The sequence below is a fragment of the Bos indicus x Bos taurus genome, chromosome 11 (assembly GCF_003369695.1).
Source record: "Bos indicus x Bos taurus breed Angus x Brahman F1 hybrid chromosome 11, Bos_hybrid_MaternalHap_v2.0, whole genome shotgun sequence".
NCBI lineage: Eukaryota > Metazoa > Chordata > Mammalia > Artiodactyla > Bovidae > Bos > Bos indicus x Bos taurus.
In genome coordinates this window covers 103,421,540-103,448,002 of record NC_040086.1, presented here as the reverse complement: position 1 = coordinate 103,448,002, position 26,463 = coordinate 103,421,540, and the positions used below count along the sequence as shown (strand labels likewise).

General features: G+C 58.0%; 1 protein-coding gene across 2 annotated transcripts in view; it reads right to left on the bottom strand.

The window, feature by feature from the left end:
* The window catches only part of ADAMTS13 (ADAM metallopeptidase with thrombospondin type 1 motif 13), a 33,597-nt gene extending 12,891 nt beyond the window's left edge, over positions 1 to 20,706 (bottom strand). The window contains exons 1-16 of one of the 2 annotated variants that reach the window (XM_027556811.1): positions 20,548 to 20,706; positions 20,146 to 20,212; positions 14,951 to 15,126; positions 12,622 to 12,705; positions 11,985 to 12,109; positions 11,718 to 11,864; positions 9,333 to 9,479; positions 8,893 to 9,055; positions 8,019 to 8,123; positions 7,085 to 7,236; positions 6,936 to 6,999; positions 4,480 to 4,609; positions 3,874 to 4,022; positions 3,426 to 3,546; positions 2,869 to 2,949; positions 1,839 to 2,020 (exon numbers count right to left, since the gene is read on the bottom strand). In XM_027556811.1, coding sequence (XP_027412612.1) covers positions 1,839 to 2,020; positions 2,869 to 2,949; positions 3,426 to 3,546; positions 3,874 to 4,022; positions 4,480 to 4,609; positions 6,936 to 6,999; positions 7,085 to 7,236; positions 8,019 to 8,123; positions 8,893 to 9,055; positions 9,333 to 9,479; positions 11,718 to 11,864; positions 11,985 to 12,109; positions 12,622 to 12,705; positions 14,951 to 15,126; positions 20,146 to 20,212; positions 20,548 to 20,640 — 1,986 coding nt within the window. In that variant the 5' untranslated portion in view covers positions 20,641 to 20,706. The remainder of the gene's footprint in view (positions 1 to 1,838; positions 2,021 to 2,868; positions 2,950 to 3,425; positions 3,547 to 3,873; positions 4,023 to 4,479; positions 4,610 to 6,935; positions 7,000 to 7,084; positions 7,237 to 8,018; positions 8,124 to 8,892; positions 9,056 to 9,332; positions 9,480 to 11,717; positions 11,865 to 11,984; positions 12,110 to 12,621; positions 12,706 to 14,950; positions 15,127 to 20,145; positions 20,213 to 20,547) is intronic. The other variant, XM_027556812.1, reaches the window with a different exon arrangement.
* Positions 20,707 to 26,463: the final 5,757 nt, after the last annotated feature.

The following is a 26,463-nucleotide window of genomic DNA, read 5'->3' as shown; positions in this document are numbered from 1 at the left end:
GCCCCCGGCTCCGGGAGCTCATGGTGGCTGGGGGAGGGTGGGCTGCAGCCAGGCACAGCGACGGGTGTGCACAGGGGGCCAGGGAGCACCGAGAAGGGCCCCGAGGAGGCTGAGCAGGGTGGACAGCTGGAGGAGGCCGCGGAAGGGGCCTTCCAGGCCCAGCCCGGGGTGAGAAGCCCACAGCTCTGGCTTCTGCAGCATGAGTGAGGCCGTGGGAAGGGCAGGGACGGGCCGCATCTGGGGCTCTGGAGGGGGCCTGGCAGCCTGGGCTCGGCCCTGAGGACACAGCGGGTTAAGGAAGAGGGTCCCAGGGAGGCTGGGCTTGTCTGTACTGCAGAAAGGTCCCTAGGTCCCGGGAGGGGCCAGCCTGGTGGGCAGAGGCCAGGAGGAGGCTCCTGGTCCCAGCACCTGCCCCCACCCGTCACAGCCCTCTGCTAACACGCGTGTTCTCGGCACACACACCACCCCCACTGTCACCAGCAGGTCCTAGGTCAGAGGCCCTGAATGCAGCCTGGGAATCTGTGTTTCTATCCGCGCTGCAAAGGATGCCAAGAGAACTGCTCGACAGCCAGCGTTTGGAAGTAGGCTCCTGGGGTGGGGAGGGGGCTGAGCTAGGCAGGCCACATGGGGAGGCAGGGAAGGGGTTAACCGCTCCCCAGGGGCTCGCTCTGGCCTGGCCTTCTGGGGGGAGCCCCGCTGTCTCCCCAGCTGTGGGAGCAGGGGGTGGGCTGCTAGACCAAGTCAGGGGCCGTCGACACTCGGCCCACCCCCAGAGGCTCTCCGGGGCTACTTCACCCTCCACTGCTTTCTGTCCAGCCCCATAAGCACCTTCCTCAGCAAAGCACACAGGGGCCGCTCGCAGGCCAGGTCCCAGCGGGAAGGACCCGCACAGACACAGCCTGGGCTCCGTCCACCCCAGAGAGACAGCAAGACCCACACCCACGCCGAGCTGCCCCGGGCGGGGCCTGCGGCCAACAATGCCTGGCGCACGCTCGCGTCCACTCCCCGGCCTGCCTGTGACCCCAGGAGGTAGGACTGCTATCCACGTGCGCGTGGGGGGTGCCGACGTTCGGCCAAGCCCCTACTGTGCAGGATTTTGGGGAAAAAATAGACGAATCTTCACAATCACTTTATCTCGGCGTGCTTAGTTTCGTTTCGCAGATGGGGGAAACCGAGGCTTGGAAAGGTTAAGCGTCCGCCCCAAGTTTCTGTGGAGCCAGGGCTGAACCCTGGGCTGAGCCCCTAACCGGGCTCTTGGCCCCTGTGTCACCATGCTCCCCTGTGTCACCCTGTGTCACCCTGCTCCCCTTTCTTAGGCTGATTCTGCTCCGCCTGTTGGGACGACAGACCCCACGGGGGCCTCTAACCCGGGCGTCGGCCCGGCCCCCCCAGCTGTCTAGAGGCCCACGGCCTCCGTCGGTGGGTCTGACACAGCCCAACCCCCACTGCACCTGCACAGGGACCCCCAGCAGCTCCCCAGGCCCCCAGGAGGGAGCTCAAACCCCTCACGCGGCCAGCAAGGCCCCTCAAGGTCTGCCCAGGCCTCCAGCAGCCTCCTCACCGGAGGGCCCCCTTGCTCCCCGCCCCTGAGCGCCTCTCCACTGCAGGCCCTGGTCCCCCAAGACTCTCCCCGCCCTGCTTGCCCGCAGCCTCAGCCGCAAGGCCCCTTCCTGGAAGCCCCCGGTCCCTCTGCAGGGCTCTCCCTCTGAGCCGCTCTCAGGACTCCAGGGGCTCCGGTGGGCTCTGAGTGGGACCCCAGCCCTGCAGTGGCTGCTGAAGGAGCAGGTGTGGGTCTGAGCTGATGGACAGGCCGACCCCGGCAGAAGCCCTGTGGTCACCTGGATCTCCATGTCGTCCCGGGTGGGGCCCCGGATGCGGATCTCCTCCCGGCGGGGCAGCCGGTCCTCGCTCAGGGTGACCCTGTACTCCACGCGGTTGTCCTCCAGGAGGGAGGGGTAGCTGGTGCTGGCAGACGCGCTCCCGTTTCCGGCCACGACGTAGCGGCCACGCACCCTCACCGCTGTGGGCGAGGGGCCGTCAGCACTGCAGGGCCCCCCACCCTGGGAGCCAGAACCTCCCCCTCCCACAGACGGCCCTGTTAGGGAGAGGGGACAAATGTGCCGGCAGGATGCACCGTCCAGGGCTTCACCTGCCACGCCCGCCCCAGGGCCCCCCGCTCTCCCGGGAGCAGACCTTCCTGGCGCCCCACGCACAGGGTGTCTGACCGACGGAGGCTTCCCCACACCGTTACTCTGTGCCTCTTCCCGGAGCCCGGGGAGCACTGTGGACCTGCTCCCTCACCAAGGGCAGGCACAAGGACCTCAGGGTGAGCACCCCAACCCAGATTCAAAGGGCACCCACGGTGTAGAGAGGTCGGCCTTCCCCAGAGACGGGTCTGACCAGCGCCCTGTGCCTGACCTGATCCGTCTTTGTTTAGGGTGAAAGGTCAAATATGTGATTTAGGGTGGGGGCTTTGAGTCACCAAGCCTCAGCCAAGCTGGAGACTGAGATCGGAATGGTCCGGGTAGCGATCAATCAGTCCCTCAACCTCATCGACATAAGGAAGTCCCCATGACACCCGGGCACTGAGCTCAGGAGAGCTCCCAGGGTTGGCAGCACACTGCATGTGTGGTTGCTCTCGAGGCTGGACACAGAGCCCTCCCTGACACCACCCTAAGCATCTCTTCCTTTGGCTGCCCCCTTGTAATAAGCCGTAACCGTGAGTTTAACAGCTCTCAGAGTTCTGGGGGTCCACCTGGTGAATCCCCCAACTGAGGGCATTTGAGGGACCCTCAGACTTGCAGGTGGCATCGGAAGGGAGGACACCTCGGGGCTGTGCCCTCAGACTTCTCGGTCTGGCCAGCTCACCCAGGTGTGTGAAGAGAGGCCTGCGGTTGATGATGTAGATGCTGGTGAGGTTGGGGGTGACGGTCAGGAACGTGACGTACTCTAGGAGGAAGCAGAGGAGCTTACATGACTTGCCCCAGGTCACGGCAGAGGTGGTCTCAGGTCGCTGAGGTCACAGTCAGAGGGAGGACGTGTTGGCGCCAGAGGGAGGTGGGACTTAGCTCCTCGACCGACTTTGCAAGAGACCTGACTTCTTACATAAATAGATCAAAGTCAAGGATTTTCCAAGCATAGCATCCCTCATGCTCAGATGCCTCCAGCAGGAGAGGCGAGAACAGCCCACCTCAGCCATCCCACGTCTGTGTTCTTCTGCGTCACAGGTGCTGAGAGCAACCGTGAGTGATGGGCCACCTCATCACCGACCTGAGCCTCCTGGGGAGGCTGAGACCCACTGGGAGGGCCGAGGACCAAGACAGCACGCAGCCCCACCACCTAGGCAGCGGGCACCCGGGCTCTGGGCTGGCGCGCTCTCCTGGAGGCTGGGGGGAGCCGGGCCCTTCGCCCCAGGGAGGCCCTACCTCTGGCCCTTCCGGCCGTGAAGGAGCCGCTCTGTGGCTGGCACGTGCTGTTGTCCCCGCCGCACACCTGGCACACGTCCCGCACCTGCCCGGAGTCCATCCTGCCATCACAGCCAAACGTCTGTGCAAAGGAGAGTGGCAGGTGAGGCCCCGGCGGTGTCTTCGGACAGGGCTGGCCTTTGAGGTTCGCACAACCAAACTGGCTGTTTCTGCCGTTTCTGGTGTAGGAGGTGAGCTTACATGACTTGCCCCAGGTCACGGCAAGGCTCTTGACTCCAAGCTCGACCTGTTCCCCAGCATCACCCAGCACAGACTCTGCTGCAGCTTCGTGGGAGCTGCACCCCCAGACTTGACCCCCTCGAAGGCCCCTTCATGGCCTGGCTTCTCTGGGGAGAACCCTCGGGGCCACAGAGGGTAGAAGGGCACTCCACCGCGCACACACGCCTACCCTGCAGCTGCCTGACACGCACAGCCTCAGGGCCCCGTCCTCCTGAGGGTCGCCCGGCACACAGCGCGTGCCGTCCAGGAAACGGTCCCCACGCCGCACCATGAAACTCTCGCCGACGGCCCGGCACACGTGTCTGCACAGGGCGTTCCCTGGGGAGAAGCAAAAGACAAGGAGCCCGGAGGGAGGGTGCAGGGAGCCGGGGACAGAGACTCTGCGAAGCTGGATCCAAGTGGGCTCTCACTGACCCCCAAGCGCCATCTCACTGGGCTCTTTGCATTTGGGGTCGGCGCGGGTTTTACTTCCCACCTGCCCCGCCTCCCGAGGCAGTAATCACATCACCATGTGATGAGTGGGCCGACTTGTGAGCCGAGTGCTTTTCCAGCATCACGCTACGCCTCCTATCTCCGTTTGACAGACGGGAGATGGAGACTCAGGGAGGAGAGGTCAGGGCTGACCTGCCGGCAAGGGGCTGAGCCGGGGCAGGTGGGATGCTTGGTGAGACACAGAGCCTGAGCCTGCTCGCAACAGCATCAGAGTGATGCCGGGCCTCCCCTAGTGACGCTCCCCGCCCAGGGTCTTGGGCCTGGCCCCCCAACCTGGGCCCACCTTCGCTGTACTGCTCTGCGGTCCCCCAGCGGTAGAAGGCGGTGCTGCCCCCTGGGGAGAGGCGCAGGGGCTCGCTGTCCGTCTGCGCACACTGCTCAGACATGAACTCCAGCTGGGTCTTCTCGCAGGCCTGGATGGAGGAGGTGGAGGACGGGCACAGGAGGGGCCAGGGCAGGGGGCTCGGGGAGGGAACCCTCGCCCCCGGGAGACAGCAAGGGCCCCTGCAGCGGGAAGATGAAAACTCGGGTTTGAGCCTGGCTCCTGGCTGCACCTCAGTTCCCTGCCCTGGAGAGTGCGGTGTCGAGAACCTTCCTCTGCTGACAGGAGGATTCTACAAGAGTCTGAGAGGACACAGGGCAGGGCCTGCCCCAGGCAACAAAGAGGAAAGAAAGCCAGGCAGAGAGCTCAGCAGAAGGAAGGCCCCGTTTATGTGGATCCACTACATCTGTGCTACGTCTAGCCAGAGCTGTGGTTTTTCCAGCGGTCATGTATGGATGTGAGAGTTGGACTATAAAGAAAGGTGAGCACTAAAGAATTGATGCTTTTGAACTGTGGTGTTGGAGAAGACTCTTGAGAGTCCCTTGGACTGCAAGGAGATCCAACCAGTCCATCCTAAAGGAGATCAGTCCTGGGTGTTCATTGGAAGGACTGATGTTGAAGTGAAACTCCAATACTTTGGCCACCTGATGCGAAGAGCTGACTCATTGGAAAAGACCCTGATGCTGGGAAAGATTGAAGGAGGAGGGGAGACAGAGGATGAGATGGTTGGATGGCATCACTGACTCAATGGAGATGAGTCTGAGTGAACTCTGGGAGTTGGTGATGGACAGGGAGGCCTGGCGTGCTACAGTCCAAGGGGTCGCAAGAGTCGGACACGACTGAGCAACTGAACTGAACTGAACTATGTCTGTGCAGGTATCAGTATTGGAAAAGTCACAGGAGTCGAGAGCAAAGGGCCTTTGCACGAGAAGCTGGTGCTGAGGCGGGCTGCGTCCTGGCCTGCTCTGCACTGGAGTCTGAGGAAAACAATCGGAGTGGGCCTGCTGAGTCCGCCTGGGAAAGGCGGGCAGGGAAGGTCTCACCACGTGCAGATCTTAAGTCAAGGCCAGGGGAGTCTCTCCACACCCTCTATGATGGCCTCGTGGGAAACACAAGTAAGTGCTGGAGGGGATGTGGAGACCTCAGAACCCTCGCACATTCCTGGTGGGAAGGCCAAACGGTTCAGCTGCCGTGGGAAATGGCTTGGAGGTTCTCAAGGAGTTAAATGTAGAACTACTGTGTGATCCAGCAATTTGGCTTTTAGGTGTACACCCCAAAGAGTGAAAAACTGGTGCTCAAATAAGGCCACGTACACACACACTCGTAGCAGTGCTATTCGCAACAACCGAAGACAGAAACAGCCCAAATGTATCGACAAATGGACGACGGATGAAGGCGCGAGCAAAATGCGGTCCCGTGGAAGATTACTGGATAATATTCCATCCCGTGGAGCATTATTCAGCCACGAGAAGGAGTGGAGTTCTAAGGCATGCTACACATGAAAATACCACACACCGAGTGGAAGACGCCAGATGCAGAAAGCCACGCGCGGTATGATTCCCCTTAGATGAGATGTCCAGCGCAGGTAAACCCCCAGAGCTAGAAAGTGGATTGGTGACTGGCAGGGACCAGGGGGAGGCGGCAGGGGAGTGGCTGTTTAATGAGCTGGGGTTTGCTCTGGGGTGACGGGAACCGCTTGGAACCAGAAAAAGGTGGTGGTCGCACGGTGCTGTGAAGGTGCGAGATAACACTGAACCGCAGAATTTCACATGGTTGACTTTATGGGTGTCAAAGTCACCTGAACTCATAACTAAAACAAATCACCCATGCTCTCCCCGTATCCGGCTTGGCTGTGGGAAGGAGAGGTGTTCTCAGTGCAGGGCAGTGCCATCCGGGTAAGGAGGGGGACACTCTGGGGGCGGGGGCTGCTTTCAGTGGTCGGACAGGCCTGGGCTGTGTGCTGTGGTCCAGAAAGTGAAAGTCGCTCAGTCGTGTCCGACTCTTTGCGACCCCATGGACTATACGGTCCATGGAATTCTCCAGGCCAGAGTACTGGAGTGGGTTGCCATGCCCTCCTCCATGGGATCTTCCCAACCCAGGGATCAAACCCAGGTCTGCCGCATTGCAGGCAGATTCTTTACCAGCTGAGCCACAAGGGAAGCCCAAGAATGCTGGAGAGGGTAGCCTATCCCTTCTCCAGCAGATCTTCCCAACCCAGGAATCGAACCGGGCTCTCCTGCATTGCAGGCAGATTCTTTACCAACTGAGCTATAAGGGGAAGGTATCAATAAAACCACTTTTGCTCTTGAAAGTGCCCCGTGCGAACCACAGATCACAGCCGTCCTGACCCTTGGGCTCCTCCAGGCCAATGCCACCTCTGACCACAGCCCCTCCCCTGCCCAGGGAAGCAGGCATACCTGGGTGTTGCACATCTCGGCCTGCAGGTCCGAACCTACGCACGTGCGCCCCCCAAAGGCAGGTCTGAAAATGCCCACAAGACGACGGGGTGAGAGGGGACCCAGGGCCCTGAGCCAGGGAGCACGGAGCGGCCACCTCCACGCAGTACCTGGGGTTGTTGCACCGCCGTCTCCTGGTAATCACGCCGCCTCCGCAGGAGCGGGAGCAAGGACTGGCGGGCCCCCAGCCAGACCAGTGCCCGTGCACCACCCCCACGGGGGCCAGCTCCGCCAGCGAGCGGCAGTGACCCTTGGAGCACCACTGCAAGAGACGGATGGGACCGTGTTCTGCACCCAGGGCCCCCCACAGCCACAGGCACCCACACTCACACGTACCCCACACCCAGAGCATCCTACACCCACAGGTGCCCTACACCCAGGGCCCCCCACACCCACAGGCACCCATACCCAGGGCATGCCCGCACGCACAAGGTAACCCCCATACACACACACACACACACACACACACGCTTGCAACCTCCACCAATGCTAGACAGGACAGCCGACACCTGCCCGAAGTGCAGGGACTGCAGGAGGGTTCTGGCCACACAAGGCAGAGGGGACACGCAGGGGAGCCGCAGGACAGGTGACCAGGGCAGGGCACACGGAGGCCCACTGCCGAGCGGTCACGAGAAGCCCTGCCCCTCTGTGAGGCCGCTGACAACACACCCCTGTCCACAGGCCACCACACCGGGCCTGGGAGCAGGCATCCCCAAGTATACTGTGCTCTCTGGGGGCAGTGAGGAGGTCAAGAGGGGGACCCTGGACCCTCGCCTGCTCCAGCAGAGTCGCAAGGGTCCCGTAAGCCTGGAATAAAGCCACCTGCAGAGGGGGTGGGGCAAGCACTGGGCTGCCTACCACTCCTGACCAGCACACTCAGGACAGCGCCAGGGCCCTCTGCCCCCTTTTACTGAGGTCCTGCTGTCTCCCACCCCAGGAGGAGGGCTGCAGGGTGCAGGTCTGGGTGAGCACGTGTGAGTACGCATGTGTGTGTCCACACACACACACACATGCACGCACATGCCCTGCTGACTCCCCACTGACCTTCCCCACGCCACACTCTGTCCCATCCAGGAGAGGAATAAGCAGGCGGCTACAGCTGCTTGGGTCCAGGGGGTCTGTGTGGCAGGAGAGAGCCTGGCACATGTCCTAAGAGGGGGGACAGATGGCCAGCTGAGGGGCCCCCAGGGCCCGTGGGGTCAGTGCCCAGCTGCACCTGTCCCTCCCAGACCACAGGACAGTGACACAGCCAGCACCCCGGACAGTGGAGCGTGGAGAGTGGGGCCTGGCTGACCCCTTTATCGGGAACAGGAACAGTGGCCAGGGCCCACAAAAGTGTCTTCATTTGTTTTAAAATTGGAAGAAAAAAAAGATGGTCTTTTAGATCAAATAGAAGGTCCTAATATATAGCATTAATATACTTGTGTTTATAACAACACCTGTAATATCACATATTTTATGAAAACACTAAGCTGTAATTCCAAGTATTTTGTAAGCAGGAAGGGGCTCACAGAGGCAAAAGTGCCTGCAAGTCCTCTGCAGCCCAGGGAGGAAGTCTGTCTTTAGGGTACCTGCCCCCCGCCAGCTCCCCTCCCACTGCACTTTGGGCTTGGAGGTCACTTCCTCCAGGAAGCCCTCCAGCTCCCATAGGGTTGGAAGCTGTTGGTAACCACCTGTGCAGGATCAAGGTCCATGGGCTCAGGGGCTCTATCAGAGGCAGCTCTACATAATTTGTGGGGCTTCCTCAGAAGGAAAACCTGAGGGCCCTTGTTCAGAAATTGAGAATTTCCAGAGGCATCTGAGGGTCTGGGCCAGTGGGCAGGAGGGCGGAGAAGGGCGGTGGGGGCATGAGCGGGCAGAGGGAGGCCCTGGTGCGGAGGGGCGGGTGGCGGGGCGCGTCCCCCACGGCCGGACTCACCAGGTGCTCCCCGCGGAAGGTGCAGGCGACCGCCGCGGGGCCGAAGGCGACGCGGCACTGCTCGTCTGCGCCGTAGTAGAGGCCGGGCTGCACCTCGGGAGGCTGCCCCGCGGGCCCGGACAGCGGCCCCGGAGGGTCCCACAAGCAGCGCGCCCGTCCTGCGCTGCGACAAGGCCGCGGTTCAGGCCGGGGGTGGACCCCGGGTGGGGGACCCCGGGAGGGGGCGGGATGGACGGGTGGGCACCGGAGGTGAGGGCGAGCAAGGCCGAGATGGAGGGGTGCCCCCCGAGACGGGCCGCGAGCCCAAGGAGAGGTGGACTGGGGCCGCGACGGGAGCGGACACGAGCGGAGGGCCGCTGGAGGGCGGGGCCGGGGCGGAGGAGCGGGGCGCGCTGAGCCAGATGCGGGCGTAGGGAGGGGCGGGGCGGGGGCGCGGCTACCTGAGCAGACTCAGCAGCTGCCGGCGGCTGCAGGGGGACCACGCCGGGCCCCCGAGGGCGAGGGCGGGCGCCGCGCCGTCCGAGGCCATCACGTGGCCGCTGGGCCCGCAGCCGCTGCCCGGCACGCCATCGTGCTCCAGGCCGAAGCTGCGGAGGAGGCGGCTCTGAGGGCGGCGTTGACCCTGAGTAACCCACCCACCCTCGACTCCCTCGGCCCAGCGCTCTCGTCGCCCAGGTGGCTCTGGCCTCTTTTAGCCGATACACATCTAAAGGCTTTAGAAACGTGCCGGCCACACTCTTCACGGGGTTTGAAATCTGGGAGGACGGCGCTCCAGGGAGGGCCGTTGAGGCCCTGGTGCTGTTTGCCTTCTTGACCTGGGGTGCATCGGTGGGGTGAACACAGGAAAAACACTGCATTCTGGAGAAGTGGAAAGGTGGGCCTCTGGCCAGGGTTTCTGCTCCCAATGGAAGGCAACGGTTTTCAATTCCTGTTTGTTTCTCCCAACAAGATAGATGGAGGAGGGACTGCCCTGGCAGTCCAGTGGTTGAGAATTATTCATTTTCCAATGCAGTGGAGGGTTGGTCCCCAGCACAGGGGAACTGAGGTTACACATGGTGGGGGGTGGGGGGCACCTAAGAGCCCATGCAACTGAATAAATGAATAAATAAATATTTTTTACAAAAAAGATAGATGGAGGAATTGTGATGGCTGGGCTGGGGGAGAAGTCAGGCAGAGATGCAGAGAACTGGGGTAAAAGTGGCGGCTGTGGGTAGGAGCCCAGCCTTGTCCTGGGGGGGGGCGGGGATGGGAACTCCTCCACTCTGGCAGGAGGCTAACAGGCAGCATGTGGGAGCTGGGGGCTGGTGGGTGAGGAAGTTAGGCACTCACTTTCCACTTTAGGAGTCTCCGGTACTATTTGAATTTTCATAGGAAGCAGGTATTTGCTTTCATAATGAAAAGACTAAAAATCAAAAAAGCAAGACGCCCCCCACTCTTGGTAGACAACACAGAGGAGCGCGCTGCTGCTGCTGCGTCGCTCAGTCGTGTCTGACTCAGCGACCCCGCGCACGGCGGCCCCCAGGCTCCCCTTCAGTCATGTCCAACTCTGTGCGGCCCCACAGACAGCAGCCCGCCAGGCTCCCCCGTCCCTGGGACTCTCCAGGCAAGAACACTGGAGTGGGCTGCCATTGCCTTCTCCAGTGCGTGACAGTGAAAAGTGAGAGTGAAGTCGCTCAGTCATGTCTGACCCTGTGTGGCCCCACAGACGGCGCCCACCAGGCTTCCCCGTCCCTGGGACTCTCCAGGCAAGAACACTGGGGTGGGTTGCCACTGCCTTCTCCAATGCGTGACAGTGAAAAGTGAGAGTGAAGTCGCTTCGTTGTGTCCAAGTCTTAGCGACCCCCATGGACTGCAGCCCACCAGGCTCCTCCGTCCATGGGATTCTCCAGGCAAGAGTACTGGAGTGGGGTGCCATTGCCTTCTCTGACAGAGGAGCACAGAGTTGCCCAAAGAGCGTGTAACAGTCATACGAGGAAAAGTCTGAAAATAACCTAAGTCTAACACTGGGGAATGGATTGAGTAAAATACGTGCATACCAAAAAAAAAAAAAAAATCAATATATGTTGTAAAAGAACATTTGAGAGAAACGTTTGGGATATATTCTTATATAAAAAGGTTAACTTGGCTGCCCTGGTGGTCCAGCGACTAGAAATCCGCCTGCTGGTACATGGGGCAAAGGTTCAGCCCCTGGTCCAGGAAGATCCCCCGCGCCTCGGAGCAACTAAGCCCGTGCACCACAGCTACTGAAGCCCAGGACCCCCGGAGTGGGCGCTCCGCAGCAAGAAGCCGCCAAAGCGAGAAGCCCACACGCCACTCCCAGAGCAGAGCCCCCACTCGTAGAAACTAGAGAAAGCCCGAGAGTAGCCATGAAGACCCAGTGCAGCCGAAGATAATTAATTAAAAAAATGGTTACGTGGAAAAAAATTTTTTAAAGGCAGTTAACCAACGTACAGCATAATCCCAATTTTGTGGATGAAAATGATGTGTGTGCGTGTGTAAAGAAAAGATGGATGTTTTCTCCAAGTGGTGGGATTTGGGGTGATTTTTACAGCCTTGTTTTCCTTTACATGAATTTCCTACAATAATCACTTTTTAACTCCTAAGTTTGTTTTGCTTATATTTGGGGGGGGGGGAATGTTTTAATTATTAGGTAATAAAGAAGTATCAGATTTCCAAGCCCTTGCCCCTCACCCTCCCGAGTCCACTGGGTCAAGAGTAGAGGCCCCTCCCACCTGGCTCTTCCTGATACCCCCACCAGCCATGACCTCCCCTCCCCAGGTCGTGTCCTTGCCTGGAGCTTGGGGCCAGGGCATGGGGCCCCTTACCTGTGCCCAATCTCATGGGCGATGGTGAGCCCCAGGTCAAAGCCAGTATCCTCAGTGATAAGGCAGCTCCAGGAGGAGGAGCAGGCGCCCCCCAGCTGGGTGACCCCCCGAACCTGCCGGTTACCATCGGGCAATTCCAGGTCAAACCTCAGGAAGAGAGAACAGACACCCAGGGGGCGCTGAGGTGCCTGCCCGCCAGCCGGCCACCTTGGCAGAGAACGGGAGCAGCTCCCGGGCAGGTTGGCATGCCTGCGGGGGCTTGGCTACCTGGTGATGTACAGGACCAGGTCAGCATGCCCGGGGTCCGTGTCGTCCTCGGGGTTCACTGTCCTGCTCCATTCACAGACGCTCAGCAGCGACGCGGTGATGTTAGCTGTGATCTCTGGAGCATCCTGGGAGGCCGGCAACAGAGCACACTTTTAGGGGCTCCACCCCAAGCCGGGTGCTGACTGCTGCTGCAGCCTCAGTCCTCATGACAACGCTACTACCATCCCAGGGCACAGAGGAGGGGCCTGGGGCTCAGCAGGGCAGAGCTGGAGCTCGGGGCCAGGGCTGGCGGGCAGGAAGACATCACCCCTGCTGTGCACCCGCTGGAGAAGTGAAGTGCAAGTCGCTCGGCGGTGTCCGACTCTCTGCGACCCCATGGACAATACAGTCCATGGGATTCTCCAGGCCAGAATACTGGAGTGAGTGGCCTTTCCCTTCTCCGGGGGAATCTTCCCGACCCAGGGATCGAACCCAGGTCTCCTGCATTGCAGGCAGATTCTTTACCAGCTGAGCCACCAGGGAAGCCCAAGAATACTGGAGTGGGTAGCCTATCTCTTCTCCAGCAGATCTTATGGACAGAGGTTAAAGACTGCAGAAACAGGTTTACCAGGGACTGGGCTCCCGGCTCAGCACCTACCTCAGGCTGGGTCAGGATGACCATCTTCACCAGGTGAACTCGGAACTGAGCCCCCAGGGATGGGTCCCTCAGCAGCTCTGACCCCTGTGGAAGGGCGGGCAGGAGAGGTGACACATGAGGGCGGCCGCGGCTGACGTCAGGGATCCAGGGGTGGGGGCGGGGTGCCTGGAGAGGATGCTCCATCAGCCTGGGGGGAACCTGAGGTGCTAGTCCTCCAGCTGGAAGCCAGCCATAGAGACAGTCGGTCCTCCGGCCCTCGCTTTGCTCACGGCTCAGGAAGGCCAGCCAACACAGAGAACCCTTGAAACAACAGGATGCAAATAACTGCCATCCACCTAGAATGTTCCTTTCAAACACGGGCTTCCCTGGTGGCTGAGATGGTAAAGAGTCTGCCTGCAATAAGAGACCCAGGTCGCTCCTGGGGTTGGGAAGATCTCCTGAAGAAGGAAATGGCTACCCACTCCAGTATTCTTGCCTGGAAAATCCCATGGCCAGAGGCGCCTGGCAGGTTATAGTCCATGGGGTTGCAAAGAGTTGGAACAACTGAGCGACTTCACTTTCACTCCTCTCGGCCTGGAGCCACCCTGTCCATTCTCATCTCCGTCCAATACCTCTCTTATCTCTGCTCATCTCCACGAGGCAGCTGAGGACCTCCTCCCCCTGCCCTGTGTCTCCTCCCTGGGTACCCCAATGAGAAGGCTCCCCTCCAGGTTCCCGGGCTTCCCATGTGGTACTAGTGGTAAAGAATCCACTTGCCAACACAGGAGACACAAGAGACGCAGGTTTGATCCCTGGGTGGAGAAGATCCCCTGGAGGAGGAAAGGGCAACCCACTCCAGTATGCTTGCCAGGAAAATTCCATGGGCAGAGGAGCCTAGTGGGCTACAGTCCATGGGGTTGCAAAGAGTTGGGCACAACTGAGCAACTGAGCACTCCTGCACCCAGCTCCCGCTCTTCCAGTGCATCTGCCAAGATGCCAGCAAGGCTGTCACTTTGCACAGCGGTTGTTCACGTGAGCTTGTCCTCTAGAGACGTGGCGTCTGGCAGAGGATGTGGCCACCGCTGGCCTCGGCTGACCTGAGTCTGAGCCAGGCTCTCCCCCTACCTGCCTGTGTCCTCAGGATCCTGTTAACTAACCTCAGGGCCCCAGTTCCCTCCTCTGTAAGAGGGAGAGAAAGACTTCCATGGCTGTTGGCAGACTTAGCAACAATGCAGCCGGCACACAGTGGGTGCCCGGCCGTGACGCGGGCCGTTACCACGACCGGCACCCCCTGGGAAGGAGCCAGTCTGCGGTACTACCTGACCATCGCTGGGCCTCATAAAACACGTTGAATGGCCAGAGGGAGCGTGGTTTGATGATCAAATTTCAGTATATTAGACGTAGAGGCACCCCCAAAGCTTGGAAACAAGAGCTTTCAAGTGACTTAGAGGGAATATTTTCCTTCTTGGGGGCTGGGAGCTGGAAACCCAAGATGGCTTGTCCTGGACTTGAGCCAGCTTCTCCAGGGATTGGGACCTTCCTTTTCTCCAAGATAGCTGGGCACACCTGACGCTGGGAACAAGGTGATGCCAAGGACCCCACCTTCTGACGCTGCCCCGACTCCAGGGTCCACTCACCAGGGGAGCAGCTCAGGCCCTGGTGCTGCCAGCAGGGGCATTGCTTTCCCAAGGTTTGTGGAAACTTACCTGGCTGCCTAGGACACATGTGTCTCTGTGTATTTACAAGCGAACGCGCTCTGGTGTGGCCCGGCTCCAGTGGGAGCGCAATCACCAGCTTTGGGGCCGCCTGTGTCTGTGCTGCGTCTTTGTCTCTGAGATAATAATCAGTTGGAACTGTGCGTCCTGCCCCCGCTGTTACCCCAGAAGTCAAGTAAGGGGGAGCCCCTCCCACACGGGGGTGCAAGAAGGGCGCCGAGAGAGCCCAGCGTGGGGGAGCCCACTACAAGCCAGTGTGAGCTGAGGGGCCCCCAGGTCAAAGGGACACTGGGGGAACGGCCAGGCTTACGGGTCCGGAGCACAGGGACCCAGGAGCAAGAAGCTGGGGGTTGCACTCCCCAGTTGAGTGGAGGATAAGAACAGATCGCATCTCTCCCCACCCCAGGACCCTGAGCCTCAAATGTGACCCCAGCCTCAGGCTTACACTGAGTTCGACCCACCAGATAAGTGAGCCCACTGATGCTGTGCACAAGCCCTGGGTACGGGGAGCTGTGTCCACAGGCTCCCAAGGATGGGCCAGCGGTGGCCTCCAAGGACCGCCGCCGCCCCCAGACCCCCGAGCCCGCCCCCGGTCCGCACTGCCCACAGAGCCTGTTGCCCCGGCCCGCTCTCACCATGTTGAGGTTGGTGAGCACGTAGCGCTCCGTCTCCTCCCCGTGGGTCCGGTGGACGTCAGGACCCACGGCCACCAGCAGCTCCAGGTGCAGGACGTGCCCGGCGGCCCGTCTCCGGAGGCGAGGGGCAGGGGGGCGGCCTGGTGAGGGGGCAGGCAGGGCTGAGAGCCGGGGTCCTGCAAAGCAGGTGAAACGGGGCTCTGGCCACCGGGTCGGCTGACCTCAGGGCCCGCATGACCAGGCCTCACCATCCCCTATGCTCGTGGGCTTGGAGACGCGGTGGTGGGAAGCCCCCCATGCCATCCACTGTGGGGAGGGGGTAGTTGGCGGGCCCCAGCCTCAGCTTCCTTGCAGGGAACTGCCTCTGGCACCGGGAGACTGAGAGAGCCGTTGCTAGTTCTTTTCTAATTATTAATCTGCTAAGCATTTATTTAGTTAATTAACTGATGTATAGTAACTTACAATGTGTTAGTTTCAGATGTACAGCACCGTGACGCAGTTACGCGTGTGTGTGAGCGTGTGTGTGCATACGTGTGCATACGTGTATGTGCACGCGTGTGTGCATACGTGTGTGTGCGTGTGTGTGTGTGTTCAGTTGTTAAGTCATGTCTGACTCTGCAGCCCCATGGACTGTAGCCTGCCAGGCTCCTCTGTCCATGGGATTCTCCAGGCAAGAACACAGGAGAGGGTTGCTATGCCCTTCTCCAGGGGATCTTCCCGACCCAGTGATCGAACTGGAGTGTCCTGCTTGGCAGGAGGATTTCTTACCACTGCGCCACCTGGAAGCCCTTATATAAACACACACACATGTATGTGCGCTTTTTTCAGGTTCTTTTCCCTTTTAGGTTATTATAAAAAAAGTTAGCAGTTGAGTACAGTTCCCTGTGCTATAAGTAGGACCTTGTTCATCTATTGTGTGTGTGTGTGTGTGTGTGTGTATTCAGTCGTGTCTGACCCTTTGCAACCCCACAGACTGTAGCCTGCCTGGCTCCTCTGTCCATGAGATTTTCCAGGCAAGAATACTGGAGTGAGTTGCCATTTCCTCCTCCAGGAGATCTTCCCGACCAATACATAGAACCCAAATCTCTTGTATCTCCTGCGCTGACGGGCAGATTCTTCACCACTGTACCATTTCATAGATCAGTTCAGTTCAGTTCAGTCGCTCAGTCGTGTCCGACTCTTTGCGACCCCATGAACTGCAGCACGCCAGGCCTCCCTGTCCATCACCAACTCCCAGAGTTCACCCAGACTCACGTCCATCGAGTCGGTGATGCCATCCAGCCATCTCATCCTCTGTCGTCCCCTTCTCCTCCTGCCCCCAATCCCTCCCAGCATCAGAGTCTTTTCCAATGAGTCAACTCTTTGCATGAGGTGGCCAAAGTATTGGAGTTTCAGCTTTAGCATCATTCCTTCCAAAGAACACCCAGGGCTGATCTCCTTCAGAATGGACTGGTTGGATCTCCTTGCAGTCCAAGGGACTCTCAAGAGTCTTCTCCAACACCACAGTTCAAAAGCATCCATTCTTCTGCACTCAGCTTTCTTCACAGTCCAACTCTCACATCCATACATGACCACAGGAAAAACCAGAGCCTTGACTAGACGGACCTTTCTTGGCAAAGTAATGTCTCTGCTTTTCAATGTGCTATCTAGTTTGGTCATAACTTTCCTTCCAAGGAGTAAGTGTCTTTTAATTTCATGGCTGCAATCACCATCTGCAGTGATTTTGGAGCCCAAAAAAATAAAGTCTGACACTGCTTCCACTCTTTCCCCATCTATTTGCCAGGAAGTGATGGGACCAGATGCCATGATCTTTGTTTTCTGAATGTTGAGCTTTAAGCCAACTTTTTTACTCTCCACTTTCACTTTCATCAAGAGGCTTTTGAGTTCCTCTTCACTTTCTGCCATAAGGGTGGTGTCATCTGCATATCTGAGGGTATTGATATTTCTCCCAGCAATCTTGATTCCAGCTTGTGCTTCCTCCAGCCTAAAGGATGTACTCTGCATATAAATTAAATAAGCAGGGTGACAATATACAGCCCTGACGGACTCCTTTTCATATATAGTACTGTGTATATGGCACCCCACTCCAGTACTCTTGCCTGGAAAATCCCATGGACGGCAAAGCATGGTGGGCTGCAGTCCATGGGGTCACTAAGAGTCCGGTACCACTGAGCGACTTCACTTTCACTTTTCACTTTGATGCATTGGAGAAGGAAATGGCAACCCACTCCAGTGTTCTTGCCTGGAGAATCCCAGGGACGGCGGAGCCTGGTGGGCTGCCGTCTATGGGGCCACACAGAGTCGGACACGACTGAAGCAACTTAGCAGCAGCAGCAGTGTGCATATGTTAATCCCAAACTCCTAATCTACTCGTCCCCTCTGCTCCTTTCCTAACTATAAGCTTGTTTCCGGTGTTGAGCGAGCAGTTCCACGCTGGCCCTCCTGGAGCTGGCTTCTCAGCGCCCGTGGTTTTGAGCCCTCGGACAGCCACCACCTGAGTTAGGACATCTCTGCCCTCCTCGGGTGGGGAGTGGGAGGTGCCAAGCTCTTGCATGTCACTCACGCTATGACATTTAGAACAGACGGCTCGCCTGGCTCACAGGAGAGAGGTGGCCAGGTCTTGGGAGGATGGCTGTCTCAGGTGGAGATACTTCATTCCACCCTCTGGGCTGGCTAGGCATGCAGGGCAGTGCAAGGCCCAGAAGTCAGCTACTGTGTGGAGTTTACATCCTCTGGCTACCCCAAAGCCCCACTGTGGGCACACTGGAGAACGACGTCGCCCCAGGATGGTAAGAAAAGCCCAGGGCCCCACCGTGCTTGCAGCAGACGCAGCCTGGGGAAGGCATGAGCAGGCCTGCGGGCGACAGGGCCGACTCCCACCCTGGCTGTGCCTGGGAGTCCTTGAGCAGGCTTGCAGCGGGCACGGCTCATCTTTGGGCCCCTGGGTTCCCATCTGCTGCATGGGAACTCTCAGCGACCTCTGACCTAGGGCCCAAGGCTCCAAGGCCCACATCAGTGAACGTGCTTTGTAGACGGTGAATGGCTGTTCAGAGGCGGGAGGTCTGCATGTCCGAGCAGACAGTCTGAGGGCACAGCTGGTGGCCATGTGCCCCCCGGCCTGCCCCGTGGGCTGGCACACCCTGCATGCTCACGAAGGCGGCTCGAGGAGCTCGGCTGTTCTGCATGGCCCCAGGCATCAGGAGAGCTGGGCCCTCCCCCAGAGCCGTCCCTGCCCACAGCCCCCTACCCCTCCCAGGAGCTGTACCTGGAACGGTGGGGGCCCCAGGGGTGGGCCTGTGGGTCAGGTGGGGCTGTGCGCCCCCCAGGGATGCACCAGTGCCCGGTGCTGCCTCTTCAATGGCTGGATGTAGAACCTGTCTGCACCCACCAAGATGTCGCCCTCCTGGAGGACAGAGAGCCATCTGGTCTACCAGCCCTTCCCCCTGTGCAGGGAAGGGCCTCAGTGGGCCGTCACAGCACCAGGCACGGACGGGCCCTGGGTCTCTCCCAGGGCTCCTCCCCGAGTCCAAGGCCCAAGAGCCCATCTGTGGGAGACAGCAAGGGACCCATGCCCTCTGGGGCTGCACCCACTGACTGCCACCTGCCGCCAGCTCCCACGGCCGGCTTCCCATTCCCCATCACGTGCTCAGGCTTCAGCCCCCAGATTGCAGGGCCTAGTGAAGACCACAGACAAGGATGGAGGGGTTCTCAAGGGCCGCGCTCGGCCTGCGCTAATGGACAGTGCTGCCTGTCACCAGGTGGACCGCCAGTGCCCTGTCTCGGCCCGGGCTGGACTGTCCAACCCGGGAACCTGGCGGCAGGCGGCGGGGGGGCGGGGGGTTGTATGACATAAATGGCTCTGCTCACTGGGTGACACCGCGTGACGACACGTGACACCAGTCCCCACAGCCCCCAGGAGGCCGGGGCCGCCTTCACCACGCCTCAGGGACAGCACAGGTCAGCCGAGGGGCTGGCCCTGGGTCAGCTGGACGAAGGGGTTCAGCTGAGCCCGAGCTCAGCTCTGACTGCAAAGCCCACCCTCTTCCCGTCCCCACGCCCCGGGCCTGCACTCAGCTCTGCCCCTGCTAGCTGGGTGGCCCTAGGGAACTCAGCGGCTCCTCTGAGCCTCCAAGGAGCAGGCCCTCACTGGGTCAGAGTCTGGCAAAGATCCAAGCGGTCTTGCTCTCGCATCTGGGGGCTGGGGGACACATCTGCCCCATGGTGTCCCCCCAGCCAGCCCGGGCGCCCACTCACCATGAGGCCCGAGCAGTAGGTGAGCCTGGCTGCTGTGTCCGGGGGCAGCAGGGCCCAGCCTCCTGTGAGGCAGGGGTGGGGAGGCCCCCTCAGCAGCCGCAGGGAGGCACTGACTGTGCGCTCGCTGGCGAAGGAGGCGGCCAGCAGGCCCAGCTCAGGCTGGAAGCGGAAGGAGAGGAGCCAGCCCAGGGCTGCCAGGGAGCAGCGTGGGGCCCTGCATGGCCCGGCCTCGTCCTTGTCCTCACAGGCGCAGGCCAGGGGGGCCACATCGAACGGGGGCACCACGGGAGACAGGAGGCCCCGTGCTCACCCCTGCTCAGCCCTCCGGGTCCTCTCGGGGGTCCGCGCTGGCCCACAAGCCCGGCCCCATGCACCTGACCCCGACCCCAGAGCAGTCACGAGTGGGACACCCCTCACTCTCTGCTTGCCCTGCCCCTGGCCCCTACCAGCTCTGGATCAAAGTCCCCAGTGGTCCTCGTCAGAAAGGGGGCTGGCACCACAGAGAGGCCCCCAGAGGTGGCCCAGGAACAGCGGGAAGAGGCTCTGGCTGGAGCGCGACCCAGTGCCCGTCTTGCTTCTCACAGAAAACATAAATGTTTACATCCTGGCCAGAAACCCACAAGACTTCCTGAGCTGGTCGGCCCAGGCGAGGCGCCGGGCCGGGAGAGACCAGCTAATGAGTGACCATTGCCTTGAGCGAGATACCGAGGAGACTCCCAGGGTCAGAACCCCAGCTCGCCTGGAACACCCGGGCCAGTCTTTATCAACTTGGCAGAGAGGACCAGAATTAATTAAGAGCGACAGCGGCACCTCTGACCTCCTCCCAGCAGAGCCTCCAAAAAGCCGGGCCCCCTGACTCAATGGTGAGACACCCCTGCCTCCCCGGACCCCCGTGGGCTCTGAGAAACCCCCCTTGCAAGGGGGCCCGCCAGGACGTGTACCTTCAAAGGCAGCATCAGGGCCAAAGTAAGAGGTCACGTCCGCTGGCTCCAGGGCCTGCAGAAACTGCTGTGAGACAGAGAGACAGCGCTGAGGAGTGAGGAGACACGGGGTGGGGGGGGTGGGGGGTCGCGGAGCAGGCCGAGGGGCGAGAGAGGGGCCCTGGATGGAGCGGGGTGGGGGGACGGCGTCTGCCCTCACCATCGGGTGTGCAGCACTGAGGCCAACTCCATCTCCAGGGAGCCCACTTTTCCCCTGAACCCTGAGTTCAGACTTCCTCCCCCTCTGCCCAAACGCTGTTGGGCGCCCCCTCGCCCCCCAGGGAACCCAGCCCTGAGCCCCAGAAGAGTCTGGATTCCCAGCTCCCAGGTTCCCCAGCACCGCGGCCTCATGGGCCCACCCACCTGCCGGGGATCAGGGAGTGCCCAGCAGCTCAGGAAGAAGAGCGCAGAAGTGAGGGTCCCCCGCACGCCTCTCCCCTGTGCAGAGGGAGCCATGCTGCCTGCGATGATCTGCAGGAATCCTGGAGTGCCGGCAGGCGGGCCGCGGGGCTGGACCAGGAGGCTGGGTTTACTCGCGGGCGCTTCCTCCCAGGGCAGGCGCTGGGGGACTGGGCGGCCTGCTGGCTCCTCCTGGCCGTGCGCAGGGCTGGCTCTGACTCAGAGGACTGCCACCCAGCCTGCCCCTGGGAGCCTGGGGCTGGGGTTGGGGATTGGGGAGGGGTGGGATTCATCTCCCAGTGGTGACACACGGGGAGATGAATCCCAGGGACACCCTGCTTTCCGGGACCTATCCCTGCGCTCCCATCATCACCTCATTCCCTCCCTCTCGGCCACTGCCTGGCCTGTGTCTGTACCCGGCGGGCACTCACAGCACTGGGCTGGGGGCACCGGGCACACTCAGCGTCCCAGGCTCCCTGGTCCCCTCCGTTTGCTGGGAGGTTCTCAGGGACGTGTGCCCCACTCCATTCCGCCTCCAGGAGGCCTTCCCCAGCAGGAGGCCAACGAGGGAGGGGTACCCCCTGGTCCATGCCCACCTCAACCCCCTTCGAGTCCCATTACGCTGGAGGCACCTGCCCGTCCATCTGGGCTGGTCCGCTTCCCCTTACAGATGTCAGTAGCGGTCTGAGCCTCTGCCTTTTATCTGCCGCGGGCATCCCAACCCAGTGGGTGGTGTTCATGCCCGACTCCACCTCTGGCAGCGCTTCTGAGACCCAAACTGACAACCCATGCTCATCCAGCCATCTCATCAACCTGGGCTGGGATCTGGACTGGGCTCCCCACCTGGCCCCTTGGCTCTCCCTCTCCACTCCCATCCGATGTCCTCACGCCCCAGCTCTGCCCTTAGGATGGCATGTCCACTGAGCCTCCAGGCCTTGTGATTCGCAATCTGGCCCCTGTCAGCCCCCTGCCTGCCTCCCTAGCCTGCCCCCTGTGCTCACAGACCTTTAGCTACCACCACCCCAGCTTGCCTTCCATCCCTCAGACACTTCCAGGGTTCTGTCCCTCCCTCTCACCCTGGGTCTTCACAGTCCAGTTTCAGCCCAAACATCACCTTCTTCATGGCGCCATCTAAATACCCCTGCCCCCAAGAGGGGTGCCACATTTAGAAGAAAAAGTCAGGACAGCAGTGGAATTTGACTTTCAGATAAACAATGGAATTTTTTTTTTCTTCTTCTGGTGTAAGGGTGAAAGTAAATGCAAGAAGGCAAAGTAGTTGTCCTGGGATGTCTGACAATTAGCTGAGAAAAGAGAAGCAAAAGACAAAGGAGAAAGGGAAAGATCTATCCAAATGAATGCAGAGTTCCAGAGAAGAGCAAGGAGAGATGAGAAATCTTCCTAAGTGAACAATGCAAAGTAATGAAAGAAAACGGTAGAAACGGAAAGACTAGAGATCTCCTCAAGAAAATGAGAGATACCAAGGGGACATTTCATGCAAAGATGGACACAATAAAGGACAGAAACAGCAAGGACCTAACAAAAGCAGAAGAGATTAAGAAGACGTGACAAGAATACACAGAAGAACTATATAAAAAAGGTCTTCAGTTCAGTGGCTCAGTTGTGTCCGACTCTTTGCAATCCCATGACTGCAGCACACCAGGCCTCCCTGTCCATCACCAACTCCCGGAGTTTACTTAAACTCATGTCCGTTGAGTCATGATGCCATCCAACCATCTCATGCTCTATTGTCCCCTTCTCCTCCCATCTTCAATCTTTCCCAGAATCAGGGTCTTTTCAAATGAGTCAGTTCTTAACATCAGGTGGCCAAAGGATTGGACTTTAGCTTCAACATCAGTCCTTCCAATGAACACTCAGGACTGATCTCCTTTAGGATGGACTGGTTGGATCTCCTTGCAGTCCAAGGGACTCTCAAGAGTCTTCTCCAACACCACAGTTCAAAAACATCAATTCTTTGGTGCTCAGCTTTCTTTAGTCCAGCTCTCACATCCATACATGACTACTGGAAAAACCATACATAGCCTTGACTAGACGGACCTTTCTTGGCAAAGTAATGTCTCTGCTTTTCAATATTCTATCTAGGTTGCTCATAACTTTCCTTCCAAGGAACAAGCATCTTTTAATTTCATGGCTGCAGTCACCATCTGCAGTGATTTTGAAGCCCAAAAAATAAAGTTTGACACTGTTTCCACTGTTTCCCCATCTATTTGCCAGGAAGTGATGGGACTGGATGCCACGATCTTAGTTTTCTGAATGTTGAGCTTTAAGCCAACTTTTTCACTCTCCTCTTTCACTTTAATCAAGAGGCTATTTAGTTCTTCTTCACTTTCTGTCATAAGGGTGGTGTCATCTACATATCTGAGGTTATTGATACTTCTCCCAGCAACCTTGATTCCAGCTTGTGTTTCATCCAGCCCAGTATTTCTCATGATGTGCTCTGCATATAAGTTAAATAAGCGGGGTGACAATATACAGCCTTGACACACTCCTTTTCCTATTTGGAACCAGTCTGTTGTTCCATGTCCAGTTCTAACTGTTGCTTCCTGACCTGCATACAAATTTCTCAAGAGGCAGGTCAGGTGGTCTGGTATTCCCATCTCTTTCAGAATTTTCCACAGTTTATTGTGATCCACACAGTCAAAGGCTTTGGTATAGTCAATAAAGCAGAAATAGATGTTTTTCCGGAACTCTCTTGCTTTTTCGATGATCCAGCGGATGTTGGCAATTTGGTCTCTGGTTCCTCTGTTTTTTCTAATACCAGCTTGAACATCTGGAAGTTCATGGTTCACATATTGCTGAAGCCTGGCTTGGAGAATTTTGAGCATTACTTTGGTAGCGTGTGAGATGAGTGCAACTGTGAGGTAGTTTGAGCATTCTTTGGCATTGCCTTTTTTTGGGATTGGAATGAAAACTGAGCTTTTCCAGTCCTGTGGCCACTGCTGAGTTTTCCAAATGTGCTGGCATATAGAGTGCAGCACTTTCACAGCATCATCTTTCAGGGTTTGGAATAGCTCCACTGGAATCCCACCACCTCCACTACATCATGGAAAATGCTGGGTTGTATGAGTCACAACCTGGAATCAAGGTTGCCAGGAGAAACATCAAGAACCTCAGGTATGCAGATGACAGCACTCTAACAGCAGAAAATTACGAGGAACTGAGGGACCTGTTGATGAGGGTGAATGAGGAGAGTGCAAAAGCTGACTTGAAATTCAACGTTCAAAAAACTAAGATTAAAAACACACGTGTACCTCATTGCAGCACTATTTCCAACAGCTAGAACATGGAAGCAAGCTCCATGCCCACGGACAGATGGATGGGCAAGGAAGCTGTGGGTATGTACACAGTGGAATACTACTCAGCCAGCAAAAGGAACACATTTGAGTCAGTTCTGATGAGGTGGATGAAACTAGAACCTGTTAAACGGCTGAAGTGACTCAGAGAAAGATGAATGTTGTATTCTAACGCACATATACGGAATCTAGAAAAATGGTTCTGAATAATTTATTTGCAGGGCAGCAATGGAGAAATAGACATAGAGAACAGATCTATGGACATGGGGAGAGGGGAGGAGAGGGTGCGATGCATGGAGAGAGTAACAGGGAAACTTACATTACCATATGGAAAATGGGGAGCCAACGGGGATTTGCTGTCTGGCTCAGGAAACTCAAACAGGGGCTCTATGTCAACCCAGAGGGGTGGGGTGGGGAGGGGGATGGGAGGGAGGGTCAAAAGGGAGAGGAGAGATGTGTACCTATGGCTGATTCGTGTTGGAGTTTGACAGAAAACAGAAAAATCCTGTAAAGCAATTATTCTTCAATAAAAAATTAATTAAAAAATAAAACTAAGATTATGGCATCCAGTCCCATCACCCCATGGCAAATAGAAGGGGAAAAAGTGGAAGCAGTGACAGATTTTATTTTCTTCGGCTCCAAAATCACTGTGGATGGTAACTGCAGTCATGAAATTAAAAGACGCTTGTCCTTGGAAGGAAAGCTATGACAAACCTAGATGCTGTATTAAAAAGCAGACACATCACTTTGCTGACAAAGGTCCATATAGTCAAAGCTATGGTTTTTCCAGTAATCACATACAGGATGTGAGAGTTGGACCATAAAGAAGTCTGAGCACCAAAGAATTGATGGTTTCAAACTGCGGTGTTGGAGAAGACTCTTGAGAGTCCTTTGGACAGCAAGAAGATCAAACCAGTCAATCCTAAAGGAAATTAACCCTGAATATTCATTGGAAAGACTGATGCTGAAGCTGAAGCTCCAATAATTTGGCAACCTGATGCAAAGAGATGACTCCTTGGAAAAGACCCTGATGTTGGGAAAGATTGAGGGCAAGAGGAGAAGGGGATGACAGAGGATGAGATAGACAGATGGCATCATCAACTCAACAGATATGAGTTTGAGCAAACTCTGGGAGATGGTGTCGGACAGGGTAGCCTGGTGTGCTGTAGTCCATGGGGTTGCAAAAAGCTGGACACGACTTAGCAACTGAACAGTAACAACGATGCTCTCAGGGCTTCCCAGGTGGCTCAGTGACAAAGAATCTGCCTGCCAGGCGGGAGATGTTGTTGGATCCCTGGGTCGAAAGATCCTCTGGAGAAAGAAATGGCAACCCACTCCAGTATTCTTGCCTTGGGAAAGCCCATGGACAAGAGAAACCTGGCGGGCTACCGTCTACGGGGTCACAAGAGTTGGGACACAACCTAGCAACTAAACAAGAAGTATGCCCTCATATTGTAGCTATTATATGGAACATATTATGGTAAAAATTATCCTTTATCTGAAATTCCTGTTTCTCTGGGCGTCCTGCGTGTTCTCTGGCAGCCTTAACCTTCCTCGGTCTCTACCACAGCATTTCATCTTCTCATCTTGGTGGCAGTTGCTAGGATACAAAACTGCTGATTTGGTATCTGAATTTCCCTGAAGGCCCCCCAGCACAGGTCCAGAGGCTGGGATGGGAGCTTTGGGGAAACGCAGGCCTGGCCTCCAGGTGTTGTCAGAGCCAGGCAGGAGGTGCGAGTGACATCTCTGTTGTCACATAACATACAACACGCTCACTCCTTGGAAGAAAAGTCATGACCAACCTAGACAGCATATTCAAAAGCAGAGATATTACTTTGCCAAAAAAGGTCCGTCTAGTCAAGGCTATGGTTTTTCTAGTAGTCATGTATGGATGTGAGATTTGGACCATAAAGAAAGCTGAGCGGCGAAGAATGGATGCTTTTGAACTGTGGTGTTGGAGAAAACTCTTGAGAGTCCCTTGGACTGCAAGGAGATCCAACCAGTCCATCCTAAAGGAGATCAGTCTTGAGTGTTCATTGGAAGGACTGATGCTGAGGCTGAAACTCCAATACTTTGGCCACCTGATGCCAAGAGCTGACTCATTTGAAAAGACCCTGATGCTGGGAAAGATTGAAGGCGGGAGGAGAAGGGGACGACAGAGGACGACATGGTTGGATGGCATCACCGACTCAACGGACATGAGTCTGAGTACACTCCAGGAGTTGGTGATGGACAGGGAGGCCTGGCGTGCTGCAGTCCATGGGGTCGCAAGAGTTGGACACGACTGAGCGACTGAACTGAACTGAACAGACAACACTTGTCCCAGCGCTTTATCCTTGTTATCGGATGCTGCTGGACCGCGGAGAGCCACCTGGGGTCCTCCCTCCCGGCCCTGTGCCTGAGTGTCCCCGCCGCGTAGGCAAGACGGCCAGGGTGGGGACAGCGGCCGGGGGACAGCGGCTCCGCGCCCGCCGCTCCCCGGTCCGGCCGCCCAGCGCTCCCTGGCGGCCGCCTGCAGCTCTCCCCTCCGGCCAGGCCTCGGTGCTACACCAACAGCGGTCCCCCTCGC